This window comes from Ornithodoros turicata, chromosome 3, assembly GCF_037126465.1.
Source record: "Ornithodoros turicata isolate Travis chromosome 3, ASM3712646v1, whole genome shotgun sequence".
In the NCBI taxonomy this organism is placed as follows: Eukaryota; Metazoa; Arthropoda; class Arachnida; order Ixodida; family Argasidae; genus Ornithodoros; species Ornithodoros turicata.
In genome coordinates, this window is record NC_088203.1 from 37,238,444 (window position 1) to 37,257,817 (window position 19,374).

Here is a 19,374-nt window from a genome sequence, read left to right on the forward strand (position 1 = left end):
CAATGCCTGACGGTGACATCATTCGCAACACACAAGTACATAAAATAGTTGCCTTGAGTTCTCGAACTCTACATCAACGAATGTCTACATCCCGCTGTGACGGGTCACAACAGTATGTACAATTAATACATCTCCCTTCAGATGTTCAACTATAATCCCTTTTTAGTTGATTTCACTCGAAACAGATGAGGTCTTCTCAAGACAAGCGAGCATAGCGAACCGCGCGTTTGTTCTTTTTCCAACGAACACCACCGTCATTATTGAACCACATTTGCACTTTCCCATCCCATGTTCACAGATTATAAACAACCGTAGCTAATGCAGCGTGGTTTCGTAGCAAATGCCACCGGTGTTACGTCGCTACGGTGTTACGGCCAAAGGTACGTCGCTACGAGATCGAGAACGGCGTAATATGTACATTAGCGTCCGCTACCTTGGCACTTAACTAAGCAATAACTTCGGTTTTTTCCGTTTTAAAACAGAGATAGAGCGAAATGTGCTTACCTGTGCTTGTGTGAATGAGTACAGCAGACGTAAAGGCGAATTCACACACGTAGCCGGAGGAGCTCACCAAGGTAAACTAACATGGCGACCAGATTTCGAAACACTTCGCTTCCCGCGGTGAGCAAGTTCCCACAGTGCCTCACGACGGAGAGGGAATCATGGGATTTTCTGAACTGGTCTATTAGCGCCCGAAGCAACTGGCTGCTGTAAACGGTCTATAGTAGTAGGTCATGGAAGCCGCGAGAAGCCGTAGCTGAAATCCACTGACAAGTACGAAGGCGCGTACACGTCACAATGCCCGTTCGGGTGCATCTACGTCATAAAAATGGCTGCGCCCAGGTGTGTTTCGGAATGAATTATCTATTTTTTTTACATGGTACTGTACCGAACTGAGAGAATGAAGGTGTATTTTGGGGAGAGCTGGATGTGGGCTTTCAGAATATCACAACCGTTTCGACTATCTGGATATCGGCATAGCTGACCTTTAAGTGGCCATTATTTCGGTGACCTTCCCTGTCCATATTCTGTCGGCTACCGTGTCCCTCTGTCGATGTTGCAGCGCCACTGTCTGGGTAAATGAAATTAAGACAAACGAGCATCACTGCACTGCCTTCCTGTGACTATTACACTGCCGTACATTCATGCACGGCTAGGACTACAACCAACAGTTGAAGTATGCTCCTCAATGTTGCACCCACAGGGGTGACACAAACCCGCCATTGTTGTAACTACCCTCAAGCGGGTGCTTTTGGCAAAACTGCCATCTTGTCCTGGTCGCACGTCATAGAAAACGTCATTTTGAGGTCATGTGACTTTGTTTAAATATCGTTTTGCCGCTTACCGACATATTTTCGCCGTCATAACACCAAGAGATGACCGTATTTTGCCAGCGTAAACTATGCGGTGCTTCTTCCGCAACATGGTAGCCCACTTCACCTTAGTTTAAGTACATCGCATCGGCTCGGTAAGTCTTAACGCGCGGTCGTCATCACATCTTTGGAAGTTGTCAACAATACGAGGCTTTATGTGTAAAATTGCGCGTTTTACTGAGAGATTATCGGATAAAAATAATTACCGTGGTCGAAAAACATCCAAAACGTCGTCCAGAAACAACAACCGCATTGTTTACAAACGGGTTGGCCGCGGATCACGGGTGCCGCCATCTTTAAGGTCACGTGTGCCTTGACGTTTGCTGTGACGTGCGACCAGGACCTGCCCAGGATGCATTGCGTTCGCCCAGCACGCTTTCGTCTACGGAGCAATACATTGGATGCCACCCCTGTGGCTGCACCTCACACAAGAGATGTTTCATGCTCAAGGCGTACCTATGGCAATACGTGAACATCGAAAAACAATCTGACGAGACTTTTCCAACAACAATACTAGATCACGCCATCTCATATTTTCCCTTCATCACAATTTTTGTCTTCTCTATGCAACTATCTCAGAACCGGTAAACTGTGTGTACCCACAAAAATGCTGTAGTGCCATACTGATTACACCTGCCAACTTGGGAACATCCAAATTAGGGAGATTTCAAAAGCGCGCGCGGGGGGGTCGGAGAAAGACGACGTTGGGTGGCTTTTATTTGCATATATAACAGGAGCACACTTCACCCCAGCAGGCCCATCTTGCACAATTTTTGCACCAACAGACTTTGCCCTCTCCAAGAAACTATCAGGCTGTCAAGCTGAGGCAAAGCTATGACACTTTCTCAAAAGAACGTGAGGACACAAAACTGTCTCTGTTCTCTTCGCGAGGTCGAGGTTCTCTTTGCGAGGTACGCAAGGTCGAAACAGCTAGTGCAAAGGCACCTTTGTTGCCCGAAAACATGGAGGAAATTCCCAGAAACTAGAAGTGCTAGAACTAGAACCATGACCAGGACCCCTGAACTCCGTAACACAGAGGAAGCGGCAGCGATGCGGATGGCAATTGGGCTGGTATTGGATTGACGTTTTCGTCTATGTGCCCAGAGAAAATGCAGGCGTTTGAGATATAGAGAGGGAAACTGCACTTCCCGGGAGATTTGCTTCTCGGCCGTACAACCGTACAAACAGGTCCGAATCCGGGAGTCTCCTGGATGAATCGGGAGAGTTGGCAGGTATGTTACAGCCTGTGCTTGTTATAACCTGTATTATCTTTTAATGCTTCGTAATCTTTGTACTGCTTCCTGCCTCATTTGCTTGCTCATCTGGTGACCTTATATGAACACTGAATTCTCAATCTCGTCATTGGCATTCATGACGCGCCATGATATTTTTTCGCGCGATTAATCGGACAATCACAACCAACTTACGAAATGAGATGAAAATTGTTTTCGTGGTTACCTGATGCGCGTCTACTTCGTTTCTTCCAGTGAGTGTAGCACTGCAGTGTTTGAGCCGGCCTTTTCCTGTAGGTGAAAACACTCGGCACAAAATCCGGGTGCCCTTCTGTCGTTGACGGGCTCCCTTATATATTATATAATTTTGCAGTAGGCTCCGTTATAATTATGGAAGAAAGCATTGCTCAAGTTTTTGTCCGTGAGTACTTCAGACATGAAAAGTACGATTAATTACTTGGAACAAAATGGGCACTACATATCCGCGAGTGAGCGTTCGGCTGCCACGGCGTGCCATCAGGCTCCTATCTCTTCACGGCTTGGACCCACAAAAGAAGTTTCCGGGGATGTAACCTTGCAGATGGGAATCGGAAAAAGCCCATGGTATTTTCTGCGCCTCCCCGATAATAGTTCGTGCAGCCAAAAGCGACACAATGCACTGGCATCTCGTTCACCACAGTGGCTATCCACCACTTGCGAAAAAAACACGGCGCATGCGCACATCCCCCTCTCCCTCGTGCTTCCCATCGGGTTTCGAACTGGCTGGAGAACAGACGCGATTTCACCGCTGCTGCAAGCCATGCCTGTGAATTACGAATTATTATGTGCAAGCAAAGAAGTTTTTTTTTTATGTTTCCGTGTGATATATGCTATATCCTCAAAAACGGGTTCGGTGGGTTTGGGCTGTGAAAAGACAGGAAGAATTGCGAGACATGACAGCATTTCCAACCGTCCAGGAAACACAAACGAATTTGCCCAAAGCTTTTCGCAAGCTTCCCAACACAAGATTAGTACTCGATGCGACTGAAGTCAGAATCCGGAGGCCACCCTCACTAAATGCACAGGGACAAACTTTCTCGCATTATAAACATTACAACACCTACAAAACAGTTGTTGTCTGCACCCCGGGCGGTTACATCAGCTTTGTTTCCCGGCTTTGGGGTGGGTCCATATCTGATGTGGACATGGTGCAGAGTAGAGGATTGTTAGATCGCCTCGAAGAAGGTGATGCCATCATGGTAGATAAGGGCTTCAATGTACCGTGTATCCCCCAAGGAATTGAAGTGTACAATCCACCACTTAGGGTGAGAGAAGCCCAGATATCCAAGAGCAGTGTTCAAAGTACAAGAGAAATTGCCAGAGAAAGGCTGCATGTTGAACTTGTAATCCGACGTGTGAAAGAATTTCACATTCCTGATCGGGCCTTTCCCATCAGCATGGTGGACATTGCTGAGCAGACATTTTTTGTAGCTGCTACGCTAGTAACTCCCAAATGCCCTTTATAAATGAGGCCTAACACGACACAGGGAAGGTATTAAACAAATGTGCATGTATTATCATATCATAATGTAATCTATGAAGTGCCCTTATCGTGAACAAAGTAATAAAAATGAGAACCGCATCTGGAGAAATCTTTGTTGCACTGTATGCGCTACAAGTTACAATATATACATTCATTTTGCACTTCACGACTGGACCCTCATTAGACGGATCTTCAGCTCCCTGATACTGTCTACGACATAGTACCAGTTTGTATACTTTTTGTACGGGATGTAATTCCCCAAGGTTCCCAGGCGGCGGATGCCTTTGGTGAGAACTTCTGAGGTGAGAGCATGCTCAAAAAAATACTGTCCACCCGATCTCCAAGAGATGCCGTCCTTCTCGGTCATAGACAGAAATTCTCACTCTTCTCGATCTGACCGACAAACACCCAAAGAAACAGTCAGACGGAAGGCAAGAAACAAGCGAAACCAGTGCGATATTTCGAGAGCTTTCTAACCGAACGCTCTCGAACGAAGGAAGCCCTATAGTTCTTTCCGAGTCCAACAGACGGCGCCAGTTTCTCCGCAAGTGGCGGATTCGCATGCGTGAACCATGTTTCCCAACCAAAGTGAAGCACAGTGCTCCCACATCCCCTGGTGTCGAGAGTACCACGATCGCGCATGCACAGTTGACTTTTCGACAAGTCATGGATTGTGGTGACCACGTGGGATGCTGAGGCGCCTACCCCTCATCTCCGGTGCTTATATGAGGCAGGTGGGGCATTCACGCTGGCCCAGCTAAATAAAGACGGGTGCCAGTGGCGCGTAACTGCTTGTAGTCCGCTATTCACCCAGCTTCCCACGTCAAGAAAAGTAAATGGCGCACAAATAACAAAAAACAAAACAAAAAGAAACTCATATTTTGCATGTGAATCCAAACTTGGAAACATATTTGGGCAGTTGTTGGCCAACTAAATACATGCCAAGTGTTTGGCCCTTTTAGCAAAAGGAACAAACTCATTACCAAACTCTCTGGACTAGCTTAGGCCACTTATCGCAACTTTGGCTAGCCAAACTCAGCCCAATATTGGCCCACACCTGATGTGCTGATTAGGCATACCTGTGTTTGGGCACACATTGGTCAGCCAAACCTCTGGACAAGGAACCAATGCCACACTGGTCCCATACTCTTCGGCCAAACTTGGAAGTGTTTGGCCAGTTTGGTAAGCCAACTTTTTGCAAATGATAAGCCATATTTGGCATGTTGCTTGAGTTGCTAGAGTCCAATGGAGGAACGCAACCTTGGGTGGCAGTCAGGTGTCATGGCGGTCCCCCGTGGTAAAAAGTAAACCAAGGAGGGGCGCAGAACTGCGATTGACAGATTGTGTCGCTTTTGGGGCTCCTCCCAATAGCCAGACTCCCTTTTAATACCTGGTTGTTTCATCGCAGTTTTGCTAGCAAATGAAAAATAATCAGTTTTCTGTCCGTATATTATATATATATATATTATATATTTCCAAAGCCGAATAAATATTTTTAAGCACTCATATTTTGTTCGTACTCTTGAAGATTGGAATAGGCTCCCAGGAAATGTAGTAGCACATCTGCGCAATGTACCAGCTTTTATTAGGGCATTAGATGGCTTTATGTAAACGTCCATTCATCAGCTTCATGGTTTGTTTTTCTTTTATTTGTTTTCTCTCGCTTTTTTGTTTGTTCTTCCGTTGTTGTTTCTCCTTTTCTATATTGTATGGGTGAGTGTTTTTTAGTTTTGGCGCATGCAGGAACTGCAGGTTTAGTTTTGACTTTGAGTAGCTACTGTACTTAATATTTGCTGTGTGAATTGTATCTCTCCTGTTACGGCTCGTCAAGGGCCAACAGTATTTATAAATAAATAAATAATAATATAACTGCTGTCCATGGTTTACAAGCAGTTTACAAGAAACAAGCCAACATAAACTGTCTGTCTGTTGCTTTACGGTAACACGGTTAGAATATGTACATACGAAGAAATGTGCGCAGCTAAAAGAGCAGAACACAATGCTTTATGTTAACATTGTCTGGAGCTTGAGGGGAAAAACAGGACGAGAAGAACACAATGCTTTACGTTAACATTGTCTGGAGCTTGAGGGGAAAAACAGGACGAGAAGAACACACGACAGGTTCACGAACCAGCAATGAAGCTTTAGTGTGCAATGAAGCAATGCGCAAGGGAGACACCAGCATCCCTTGCACACTGTGTACTAAAGCTTCATTGATGGTTCGTGAATATGTCGTGTGTACTTCTCGTCCTGTATTTTCTCTCAAACTCAGGCGGCAATGTCAACACCAAGTCAACACCAGCTAGCTTACCTACTCCTTTTATGTTCAACGGCGCTTTAATAATAAACATTTTGTTTTTACAAAACCAGGTATGTAGAGCAGCACACAGATACTGCTATTCGAAGGTTGCGGGAACATATGTGACGGTCCTTTCGTGCTTGAAGAAGCAGCTGTTCCCAAATCTGCACTTGCCAGTTCTTGCGAAGTTTCTACAGAGTTGATCGCTGGAAAAGGAAAAAAAAATATTTGAGGGCCTGCAGAGTATCACGCTGAAACAGTATCAACGTAAAACAAATGTGACCGGAGTGCTGCGTTCGAAAGAGAGAGAGAGAGAGAGAAAGGGAAGAAAGATATCGCTGGCGCCCGAGGCCACGCAAATGTGCCTCGTAGATCCTGCTCTCTGGTCCATGTTAGTGTCCGCTACCTACAGCCAGGTGGTTGCATAGAACGTTCATGTGAGGGTTTATTTTGAATTCTACAGGGGCAGGAACCTCCTTCAGGGCGCCTGCTATCATCGCTTTAATTCAATTCAGGATAACCACAGTACCTAGCTAGCTGGTGTATACGTGATGAAGGCAATATTTCCTTGAGCAGTGACAACGACAAGGACGAAAGGGCAGAAACACACACAGGACGGAACGGACACAAACCAACAAACGAGACTTTATTTACAAAAAGATAAGATACGAGCATCACCGGATCACCTCGATCCGCGATTCGCCATGAGCTCTTCCATGAGCCTACCAAAGCGTATTTCCACTAGTTTTTAACTGTGCCTAACAAAATACATTGTAGCCGGCCGTGGACAACGACGATGATGGCCACGCGCCTGGAGCACCGGCCTCAGCTCCACCGGCGCGGCCATGGAGATAGGCCACCGTCATCACCTCTCCATGGCCCAGAGGGACACCACCATCTCCTCCACACTTGGTGACCCGGACAAAGAACACCATGTTCGGCGCAATTAGGCCCTTCACCATCCCAAATTTGACACCGTCGGCAAGCGCTACCAAGGCAAGCCATCCCTGGAAGCCAACTGCATTACTCAACGCATCTCGCTAGCATCATAATGCCCTTCTCCTCTCGACCGACCGCTCACGTCCCGCTTCATTTTTCATTTCATTTTATTTCCATTTCGAGTAGAAATGTGGACCAGCCGCAAAAGGGAAAGGTCCCTGACTAGGCGGCTGGCCCTACAAGGAGGCATGGTGGCAGTGCACTTGATTACATAATTGTGTCACAAATATCCGAACAAAACAGAAAAGGAAACTATTTGTAAGGAAATCATTTACAATGTGTCACTTTATTATGCAAGGTTATGCAAGTGTTGGGCAAGCATGCAACAAGTAGCTCCATGTGTTGAGGAAATGTGGTATTAAGTGCTCGGTGGATTGCATTCCGTAGCAAGTACGACTAAGCGGACGAACTACGAAATTTGGATTACGAAGATTATATTCAGTATTCGGGAACGTCAACGACATGGTGCCCGAGTGAAAAGTGTTATATGCGAATAAGCCCAGTTGCAGTGAGTAAAGTTGCTCAATGGGCAGAATTTCGAGTTCCTTGAAATGATATTGCGACACTGATGGGGTATTCACTATGAAACGTAATGCTCGCTTTTGCAGCGTAAAAATTTTCGCGTAATTTGAATTGGTTGTGCATCCCCACACTAATAAACAATGCTGAAGTTCCGTCGACGCTACCGATTCGAACGACCACACAACGACCGGACCGCCGCCCACGGGCCATCGCTTCACGGCTTCCAGGGGCAGGCCTGCGCAGTCCACGGCCCCCGGCACACTCACGACCCGCCGCTTCATTTCTGCATCTCGACGCTCACCCGCTGCCGCCCGAGACACCGGAGCAACGTGGTCGCCTGCCGGTTTCGCCAGTCGTGGCAGCCGACGCCACGGCACGCTTCTGCCGGCGTCTCAGCAGTCAACACGGCAAACGCAGCCTCACTTCCTGGGACCCTACGAGCTTTCACTCCCGTGCCGGTTGCGGCACCGCAGGCCACGACTCCAACGCCCAACTACTTCTTCTTCTTCTTCTTTATGGGTATATTCGCCCCTCATCTGCCCCGCTCAACGACAGTTTCTCGCAACGGGTGTTGTGCCGTGCCACCAACACGTCCAGTAGTGCACTGCGCGTCATCCACGGTCGCTCCTGCCTCTCTCCCTCCGGTGTAGACGTAGTTCAGCGTTCTTCTTTCTCGCCGCTCCGCGTCTGAGGGGGGAGCACTGTAGCCAGAGGAGGCACAGTAAAGCCCGAATCCCATAACAAGCGACACGCGGCAGATACACGCGAGAAGCGACAAAATCGACGTCACTGCCGCCACACGAGCGTCAAAAAAGCTTTGTCGCGGCTCAATATTTCTGCATCTACTCCCAGTAGATATTTGTAGCATGTCGCTGAGTTCGTTGCCTGTTGTTTGACAAAACCAGCTAGATTTGGCGGCGTGAAACAAGAACTGAACGCGTGGGCAAGGGAGAGGGTGGAGAGGGCAACCAACAAAACTAGCAGACGAAGAAGTGGGCGGGGCGTTGGGTACTTCAACCGCAGCGCCACTGCGTTACGGCGAATATTACATAGCAACTTCATTACAATTTCTCCTCGTTTTGACGAATGAAATACTATTTTTGGTATATTTATGGCAATTTACAACTTAGCTCGAATAAAATAAGCATTGCTTCTCCAAAAACATCATTTCTCGGTGACGAAATGTCGCTGCTCAAATGGACCAGGAAGTCGCGCCATGACCAGACGCGACAGCGACAAATTCTGCAGCGCGTCGCGTGTCGCTTGTTATGGGGTCCGCGCTTAAGCGGGTTTCGCCGCCGCGAAAATAGTGTCGCCGCTGTCATTTCCCGCCAAATTCCGGCTATTTACTTTCCATTGGCTCCGATCCCCCACGTGACCTTTCTCGATCATGATTGGCTGAGGCTCATTTAACCGGCGGATTCTCCCGCGTTCGTTTCTCCGAGGCGGCGGCGGCGCCGACCCGTCTGACCGTTGTGTAGCTGGCGTCTACGTATGTGAGCCCACGGTGATTTCGCTTCGTGGATTTCGAAGATGTTCGAGCCATGGTCGAACGCCTGAATGAAAGGTAAGCAGACAAACGTATGATGCATGTCAGTGATCAGTCGTTTAATACTGTCGCCTATCTGTGTGCATGGAGGTGCGCCTTGTCCCGTATATACACGCGTCCCGTATTACATCGCTTTCTGCCGGTTATCAGTCATGATCTGGTAGATGATTATGCGTGGCGTTACTTGTTGCGTTTTGTTGCGCTATTTGAATGTGTCTGATGTTTAATACACTGGTGTGCATGAAAAGGAAAACAGCGTGCATCGCGTACGCCGGGCTCCTCGAATTTTGTCATTAGGCGCGTAATGATAGGATGTCTTACATCGTATTCAGCCAATTAACGTTGCCTGTGCTCGGGTTTACCATATCATTAACAGGTTCCGTTTCTTTTTTTCTTTCATTCAGACGCCGACAGCTGTTCGTTGCCTTGCGATCCGCGAGCATGTGGCCCCTACCACCTGAAAATTCTACAGTTGTGCTGGAATGAAGCGGATGGCTTCTGCGACTCATCACGTGCTATGTATGTGTGTAATAATATCTACTTTGTCCAAACCTAATAGGTTACCTTAAGGATTGTATAATATGATAGTCACACTTTCTGTTGCTCGGCACTATTTATTCTTTATTTATTCTGCAGTATTCTGTAATAATCGTGTAGATTTACTTGCATTCAAATGTTGCTTCTTGTTTATATGTTTACCGTGTCAATAAATTTGTACGTGTGAATTCCTTCGTGTTCTGGATCTTCATTTTCTGCTTCTCGATAATAATAGCAGATGCCCTGGCGAAGAGCTCGGAACAGGGGGGAGGGAGAGAGAATTCGAGTGAGAGGGTGTGGAGAGGGCACGCGGCGCACATGCGCAGTTCGATCAGCCAGCGCGCGCCGTTTTCCGGCTACTTCGTCGTGATTCGTTACGGATGATCACGTGGTCAAGGGGGGCGGTGGTTTTCGTGGCGAAACTGTGGAAGCTACAGCTGCACTCCACTGCTGTAGCGAGCCGAGGACAACGACGAAGATGGCGCGGTCATGAAGATAGGCCACCGTCATCGCCTCTCCATGGCATGCCATCATCACCGGTCGGGACTCATGTAGAGGAACAACACCATCTCCTCTACAACATAACTAGATAGAATGATTAGCTAACTTAGATATTTCTGTGTTGTTTCATTTGTACGTGGCAAAAGGTCTATGCTTTTACCATTTTTAATGGTACGTTAAACCGGATTGTTAAACCCATAATGACTTCTATTCCTGTGTGTGTGTGGGGGGGGGGGGGGAGGTACGGAAATGTATTACATGAAAATTAAAGGAGAGACAGACACACAAAGGTCGGCTTGCCGTTCCAAAAGAAAAATAACAGATAAACCATACACAAGAAATCACAGTCAAAGTTAGAGTGTTCAGAACCAAAGTGCTTCCATAAGGCCCAATGCTTGGAGAAAGCAGAGAGCAGTGGCTTTTCCTGGTCCGAAACAATGCTAATTTTGCCGACAACGACATCCGCCCTGCAGACACGTTTGTCTCCTTGTTTTAACCCCACTTCGTCCAGTCTGAGTGTTTCAGTGTATCGACATAACTTCATCACACCACTCCAGAAAGTTTAACAGCTACTTCGGATAGAAGTTCCTGAAAACACTTTTTTCCAATGACTGAAACGCTGGCGCCTGTGTCTACTTCCATGCAAAACGACTTCCACACACATCAACAGTAACTGTGAATGGTAGCGACGGCATAACTCCCTCTACGTGCCACTAGCAGTAAAATTCTGTTGAATCGTGGATGTCCGCAGAACACTCGCCAATGACGTTAACAGAAGCCGACCTCACTTGTGACTTACGAACTGGTGCTGACAGTTGCTTTTTGGAAGCATTCTGACTTGCTTTGTTCTTCTTAAAGCTACATACTCTTGAGAGCTGCTCTCACTTCTGGCAGAAATTGCACATGCTGTCCGCATGTTTGTACTGTGATGGAAGATGTTATATAATTGGGGGTTTACGTCGCGAGATACTGAGGATGCAAGATGTCCTCCAACACCACAGTAGTCCTTGAAGCTTCTACAAGGTAATGAAGTACTGGTGGCACTGGCCTGACATATCTCCCCAGCATCCTTCTTTGCTACTTCCATCGCCAAAGCGGACTTGACGCGTCCTCCACCTGTTCCAGAAGTCTGGTCTGAATCGTTGCACAGTTGATGCCGCAAATGACACGGTCTCTCAACATGTTTGCGAGCTCCACTCCAAAATTGCAATGTTCTGACAAACATTTTAACACTGCCACAAAGCTACTCACAGACTCTCCGGAGCCACTGGACAACGACAGACGGTTTCAGCCAGTAATGGTTCCCAAGGGTAACTAAAATTTCTTCTAGAGTCTGATCTTGAGGCTTAGCAGGCTTCACCAGGCTGTAAAGCAGTGAATCGGTCTTCGGCCCGCAAACGACCAGACCAAACTTCTGACTACTCGGGCGGGCTCTGGCCAGGTGCCCCTTTGTGTCCACGGGTATGAGCTGGGCAAATAATGTTAGGCCCGTGCAGCGCTCGAACAGCTCTTGCAAGGCTTGAACGAATTCTGTTAAGGTCTGAGTACCGGTATATGGATGCTGAGTATTATGCAGCTCCTCCAGGATACGGTTAATCATGAGAGAGAAATTTGTTCTTAACCGCTTCTGGAAGTCCTGAACGAACATAAACCTCCAAGAGAGCGAGCCAAGCTAGCAGTGTCAAAATAAAACCATATCCGATCCAATAACACCAAAGCAAGCGAGCAGTGCCTCCTCCGATCACGGCAACATGCAGGATGCGTTGGTACCAGGACTTTGTCTGAAATTCCCATATCAGCCTGATAGGCTGTAAGGTCATAGAAGAAGTCTGTGGCTGACTGTTTATCAGTATGCCCTGAGGTGGTAGGGACCGGTAAATTCAGTCGCAGGGGCGCTTGTGCCTGCAGCAGCGAAACAAACCTGGAAATAAGGCGTTGTACAACTAATGAGTAGACCCTGAAGTTTTCGGGTTTTATATTTTTCCAAATTCGGGAGGTAGAAATCGGGTCAATAAATTGATGTCGAAAATTCATGCATATTCGGGCAGAAAAATTACCATCAGGCTGAGTTCGGGGAGAAATCGGGCATTATTGTAGAATTAAACGTTCACTGTACCGTTTATCCAGCGTGCCAGAAGTAAGGGGCAGTCGCATATTTTGTGAGAAACTAGTATGTCGATGCCTTGAGGTGCCTAGCCTAGGTGCAGTTTTGCAGGTAGAAATTGGGTTTAACCCTAGATAGGTGAACCTCAATTCGGGGTGCAAATTCGGGGAAAAATCGGGTTTAACCCTAAAACATCAGGGTCTACTAATGAGCATAACTCTGTCATGCATGAAACAAGTTCAGCCGTTACAATGGAGACTGACTGCGGCACTGCAGATAAGGTAAGCGATCTACTTTGAACCAGAGGCAGCGTATGGTTCACCTCTTTCAAGGCGGGTGCCATCAGGCAGGAGCTGAAAAATGGCCAAAAACACCGCGACAAAACACACACACAAAAATACCACGGTCTCCCGTTCGACTATTGAGATCAGATGCTCTAAAGCAGCGGTGCTGCACCGTCCTAACGGCCAGGCAGACAAGCAATTTGGCCACAACATTGGACAAGATTTGTGGGAATACCTGCTGCTACCATTCGAGGCGGGGCAAAGCCCGTCCACTGTACCCGCCGGGGAAAACAGCAACGACAATGTGCAAACACAAGAAACAAGAAGTTTCTTTACCCAGTTGACAAGCCTGCCACAGCCAACAGCTACAACTAAGACAGCTCCCACCCACACAAGGTCACCACCGGCATCCACTTTTACCCTCGTGTATCTCAGATACGCCCCCTTTTGGCGCATGTGACTTCCGTTGTACTGGTTGACGCCCCAGCGCCTGGTAGGCGGTCTAGAACACTTACAGAACACTTACTGAAATACTCTGAAAACAACATTTTATAATTCATCAAGTGCCTGGGATGTTCACGAAGCCTTGCCCGTTTTAGCATGCAATTATAATTTTTGCCCACCCTTTAAAAGGCTAGCTGAGGTGCTCTTCATGAAGGATGGTTTTTTGTGCCCACCATCATAACACGACTTTCAATAAGGCAGTGATTAGGAAGTATACTTACATTTTGGTATCGTAGGGCTGATAGTAACCGGTGAAAACACCCTCCAGTTCAGCTCCCTTGTCCAAAATTAAGTAGTCCTGATGTGCTCTGTATGCGACTGCATCACCAACACTAATTTTTTCTTCACACATGACCCCACGTTCCGAGATCGACATCTTCTCACAGAGCGCCTTCCACATTCCTGGCAGATCCTTCGAAGCCGAAAGTGGAACCTTGGGGTCCTCAGAGCAAGAACCCAGGATAACAAAGCTAACAGCATCACTAGCAACGATATTTTCAACTCCACCAGTTATAGGAGTGTCTTCATCTTGATCATCCTCATCATCCTCTACAACATCCGAGAGTTCGACTTCACAGCGCGTAGGTTGCCAGTCCTTGACGCTGAGCCCGGAAAAGAGGTCACTGACTGACTGATCATTGTCATCAGCATCACGATGTCCAAGAAGTCGGGCCTGACCTTCATCGAGCATTACCATGGCAACGACGAACTCGTGAGTTATAGCATATCCCACGACTTTGAGTGTGTGTACTGACCCATATGCATCCCTAACCTGTAACAAACACAGGACAACTTAGTGCATCTGTATAGTATTGTGCAGTATTTGCGTGAATGGATAAAAAGTTCTAAACAAGTTCACAGGGTTTTGTCTGCAATAATACATTTGCAACTTTACAAACACTGGTCTCGGCTTGCATACCTTTCCTGTGTGTACTACTTCTAATCGCTATGAAAGCTAGCAATGAATGTGAGCCCAAGGAAAGGCTACTCAGTTGAAGTAATGATAGCATAGTCCAGCCAAGCAATTCTGAGAAGGACCGGTGAAGTAGCCGACTCATTTTCCTGACCTGATGGTGACCAGAAAAAAAGTCTGAATAATACAGTAGTCTGAAAAATCTGACAATCACTAAATTAAACTTCATTTCTCCCGAACTGCACTAAAGAAGTCTGTAATTATGCCCTCACACTTGTCGCACATATGTGTGATGATATCCACTCGCATTTGCGTGAGCGTCACACATTGTACACATTTGACAATGGCGACAACACATTCATGATGTCAGACGTCGACTGTTATGGGCAGCCAGTGCGATCGTCTTCAGAGTGACGGCTGCACGAGCACCTGCCACACAATTTCCCAAACAGACGTAGGCATAGTGTCGAAAGCTGGTGAACAGTGAAAGTGTGCCGAAACAGAAATTCAACCAGCGCCATGACCGTGCTGACTCCGAAAAGTGCCTGCACGTGTTCGCCCGCTCTGGCTTGCCACCACCGTAGGGCAGAGGTGGGGTGTAACACATTACAGAGTAGTGCCTTAATGTTACATTCGAGTAGGGAAGCATAGTAACGCATTACATTTCGTAGAAAAGCAATAACGTAACGTCATTACATATTTACTAACGCATAACGGTGTTATGCATCACTGCGTATTCGGGAACATTGCTTCACTGTCTAAACTTGAAAGCTTGAGCTGAGGACGAGCCTGCAGAATCCAGGAAAATCCACGAATTTTTCTATTAGTTTTTAACAGTGACAAGAAGGTCACATCGGCACCCATGAAGAATGCAAAAGAAGGATTATTGACCTACACTTGTTGAGATTGAAGATAGACTAGAAGCCAGGAGTCATGTTTAATAGAAGGATAGCACTGGCTTACATAACAAATAAAGCAACAAAATTTGTCTGGACGTTTCAACGTCTATGCAGACGTCACCATCAGTAAGGAAAAGAAAAACAGCGCGCGAGTCCTTAGGTCTTATAACAATCTGGCAGTGGCCCCTTGTGGTAATAGAATAATGAATAGATTGTGATGATTGCGATACGTGTTATGTGGGTGAAACAGGAAGAAAGCTCGCCACACGACTGAAAGAACACGAAGCTCAGATAAAGAAGCCGCCAGCTGATAATCGCCGCACAGAACTCGTGGAGCATGCGATAAAAAACCAGCACACATTCAATTTCGACAATGTCACCACTCTGGCACGTGAACAAAGATGGGGAGTGAGAAGATTCCTTGAGTCATGGCACATCCATGCACCATGAGAAGAATTCCTGTAACAACCACAAGGGGCCACTGTCAGATTGTTATAAGACCTAAGGACTCGCGCACAGTTTTTCTTTTCCTTGCTGATGATGACGTCTGCATAGACGTCGAAACGTCCAGACAAATGTTGTTACTTTATTTGTTATGTAAGCCAGTGCTATCCTATTAAACTTGTTGAGATGTCACCTTTGTTCACTACCTTTATTTTTCTCTCCCTCTGGTATTTTTTTGACGAATGGGGTGAAAGAGACAGAAAAATAGCCTATTTGTGGAATGGCGATGCGTAATGTTGCCAGAAGTTGTCCTGATATGTTCCCTGGTTCCCTCCACGAGTTCTGGTCGCTGTTTTCCCAAGCCAGTGCAGTGTCAGAGTTTTTTTTTTTGCATCCGTCTCTCTTCCTTCTGCTACACGCGGGACATGTCATTTAGGTCAACCCTTGTTTAACGATGTACCCCGTACAACGATGGAATTCCTGATTACTGTCAAAATCGTTATACGCTGGTTTCACTGTACTACTACATGATAGATGATGACATCCTCGTCAAAACTAATCCACCTCAATTACTTTAAGTCACAAGCTGCAGGGCGGGGCTGGCACGAAATACTTTGCCCTTAGATCCTGCCCGTTTCGATGGAAATTTATACCTAGTTTTCCTTCGCAGCCTCTCTGCCCTAATTTTGGACCATGACCCTACATCATTTTGATGTAACAATGACGTAACAGATTAGTTTCAAAGCTTAAAAGTAATGTAGCAAACGAGGGTGATTAGTTTGAGCGGCGACGGGTTTTGTGATGAGTCCGCATGTGCATTTCCATTTATTGTGTTGGATAAAGTCTGCATGTGCTCGTCACAACAACAACTTTATTTTTGGCTCGTCACAACAAAAAATTCATATCTTTCCTTGTTTTTGTTTAATAATGATAGAAAGCACCGCTGCACAACGTGCTTCATCGCGTAACACAGTTTCTCTGCGGGGATCGCCACCTCGTATGCGTGAAAGTGGTGCACTTTTCGAAGTGTAGTCAGAGCCGTCGTACAGTCAATGTTCTTGCAACATAGCAGTGTGCACACAACAAAAACTAATCGATCAAAGTTCACTGTTTGTTGAGTAAAGCTATCAACACTCATTTGCGGTACCATTACCACCCCCACAGCTCACAAGCAAAAGAAGCATATTGAAATGTGACTTATCACTTCGCATATCGAGCACACAAACACACAGAAAAATATGAAAAGCTCATAAATAAAGCTCGAGGTTTCAAGCACGAACCGATTTCTCATAAACGCGTTTATAGCTTGTGCCACACTGTCTGTTCGATCCTTTGCGGTTTTATCGTCTTGCCGCCTGCCATCAGCGCCATCTCACGGCCACATACCGCAATTATAAATGTGATGTACAGTCACGGTGTCACACAGATATTGCCGTCTTGCACACCTGTACGTCATGAAAAATGACAAACAGCAAAAAAGGAAATTACGAGCGTGTTTTTCGCACATTTTCCACTAAATTCTGTTTTACGCCGGTAGAGTTTTCCATTTACAACACCAAAGAACCAAGGCAACAAGGCAGGGCAGGCAGATCACGGGTGTGGCCTTCGGGTTCTCAGGAGGAAACACCGATAAGGCAGGTCGCATTCCAAGATAACACGCTGAGCCACTGGTTGATAAAAGGTGTCAACCACTTTTAATATTCACGCCTTTTTTTATTGTGTATCAATGGCAGAAGAGATTTAAAATAACAGACGTCGATTACTTTGACGGGGATAGGGCCCCTGGTGGTGATGCAGGGAATGAAATAATGAGCCCCTCCACAATGTGGATCGAAGTCCTATGGTATCCAGAAAGGTGAAGAGAGCTTTGAGGGCAGAGCATTGGTGGGCTAGATGTGGCCAGGGACCAAACAATTTTGTGGGAGAGAGGGGGCAAGAGTCCAGCTGTTAAGGGGTCGGGAGAGTACGGCTCGAGAAGGTTCATAGTGTGGGCGAGGGCGAAGAATGTGCTCTAGATCTTCTACAGCACCGCAGTGACTGCACTGGGAAGAGTCAACTTGTCTTAAGCGGTAACGCCACGGCGTTGTAGGAGGAGGAGGAGGAGGAGTGTCATTGGGAGGAACCCGAGAGGTCTGCCTGCCTGATTAGGCGGCATGTTTCTCGGGAAGGGAAAGGTGGTGGAGAGGAGGAGAGGAAAGGGTGAAGTGGAAGACCGAGCGGAATCCGCTCGGGGGGAGGATAGCTGCGTCCATGGGCCGACTTCAGGGGAACTGTGCCGGCATACGCCTATTACACATCTGAGGGAAACCCAGGAAAAACCCCAGACGGCACAGCCGGCCCGCGGATTCGAACCGCGGACCTCCCAGTCTCCAAGCGCACGCGTTACCACTGCGCCACCGGAGCTGGTCCACGGCGTTGTAAAAGCCACATCGAGGCGCATTTGATCAACTAATGCGGCATCTTGACGAGAGGTATGTCGAGGCGTGCAGACAGCGAGCGCTGGATCAACTCTGCACAGCATGTCTGGGGGAGAATGTCAGTGGTCCCTTGGCGGGACGCCAGAGGAGTCACGAGGCGTCCAAGGACGGGACGACGATCTCCTCTCAGCAGCGCAATACGCTTCCGTCTTCGAAACAACATAGCTGCTTTTGCAGCGCTGTCGGCCTGTTCGTTCCCTTCAACACCGCAATGGACTGGAACCCATTGGAAACCCAGCCTGTGGCCTGCTTCGTAGACAAGGTTGTAAGCCATTAACCCATACAACACCATGATATACAGTCGGACCTCGTTTTATGAACCCTCGATATACGAATTCCCTCAACTTACGAACGGCTCCACAGGGAACCAAACTTTTTCCGTGTATTTTGACCTCGTTTTACGAACCCTCGATATCCGAACTATGAACGAATTATTAGGGAACGGGCCCAAAGTAGCCAAGCCATTCTGACCTCGATATACGAACGGGCATTATGAACGTACAAAGGACAGGCCAATGGACCGGAGGATAATGAAAGTTCCTCAGTACATGCTGCCAAGGTCAAACATACAATGTCCCAACGCCACTACGTTCCACAAACATGATTCACCATTTCCTGAAAGAACAATTCCGGCGTTTACAGCCGAACGGTTGTGAGTTTGGACCAGGTCTCCGAGATGGAAACATCTTTCCATTCCAAGAGAAGACGTGCAGTCCTGACAGCCGGTGACAAGCGTGATATTTGCTGTTGGAAACAGTCTCATCCGTGCGTGATACGGTACTTTGAGGACCGGATGGATGAGTCAAGTGTCAGACTTCTGTCATCTCTTCTAAACAGGATAGACCCTACAGAAAGTATGGTGCAAAGCACAATTACGCAGTATTTTCAAAAATAAAACTTATTCAAATCAATTTCCCGTGGTTTTGTGAGGTATTTATGCACTGCACACCTCGGACCTCGATTTACGAATACCTCGATTTACAAACGATTTTCTGAGAAACGAAGGGTGTTCGTAAAGCGAGGTTTGACTGTATACAGTCAACCCTCGTTACTATGACCGAGGCCGTTCCCGTGAATTTTGGTCATAAAGCGAATTGTCATATTAACAAGCAACATGAATGATGCTCCAGGTAAACACTTCATAAAGGAAGTCTGTTGGACTCTGGCTCCTTTATTGAAGACGCAGATATTGCAGGCACAGTATTTCAATTCAAT

General features: G+C 47.0%; 1 protein-coding gene across 1 annotated transcript in view; it reads right to left on the bottom strand.

Annotated features, from left to right (window-relative positions):
- Nucleotides 1-6,442: 6,442 nt before the first annotated feature.
- The window catches only part of LOC135388406 (2',3'-cyclic-nucleotide 3'-phosphodiesterase-like), a 61,676-nt gene continuing 48,744 nt past the window's right edge, over nt 6,443-19,374 (bottom strand). Inside the window, exons 6-7 of the mRNA XM_064617964.1 lie at nt 13,648-14,198; nt 6,443-6,632 (exon numbers count right to left, since the gene is read on the bottom strand). Of these exons, the coding sequence (XP_064474034.1) occupies nt 6,524-6,632; nt 13,648-14,198 (660 nt within the window). The 3' untranslated portion in view covers nt 6,443-6,523. The remainder of the gene's footprint in view (nt 6,633-13,647; nt 14,199-19,374) is intronic.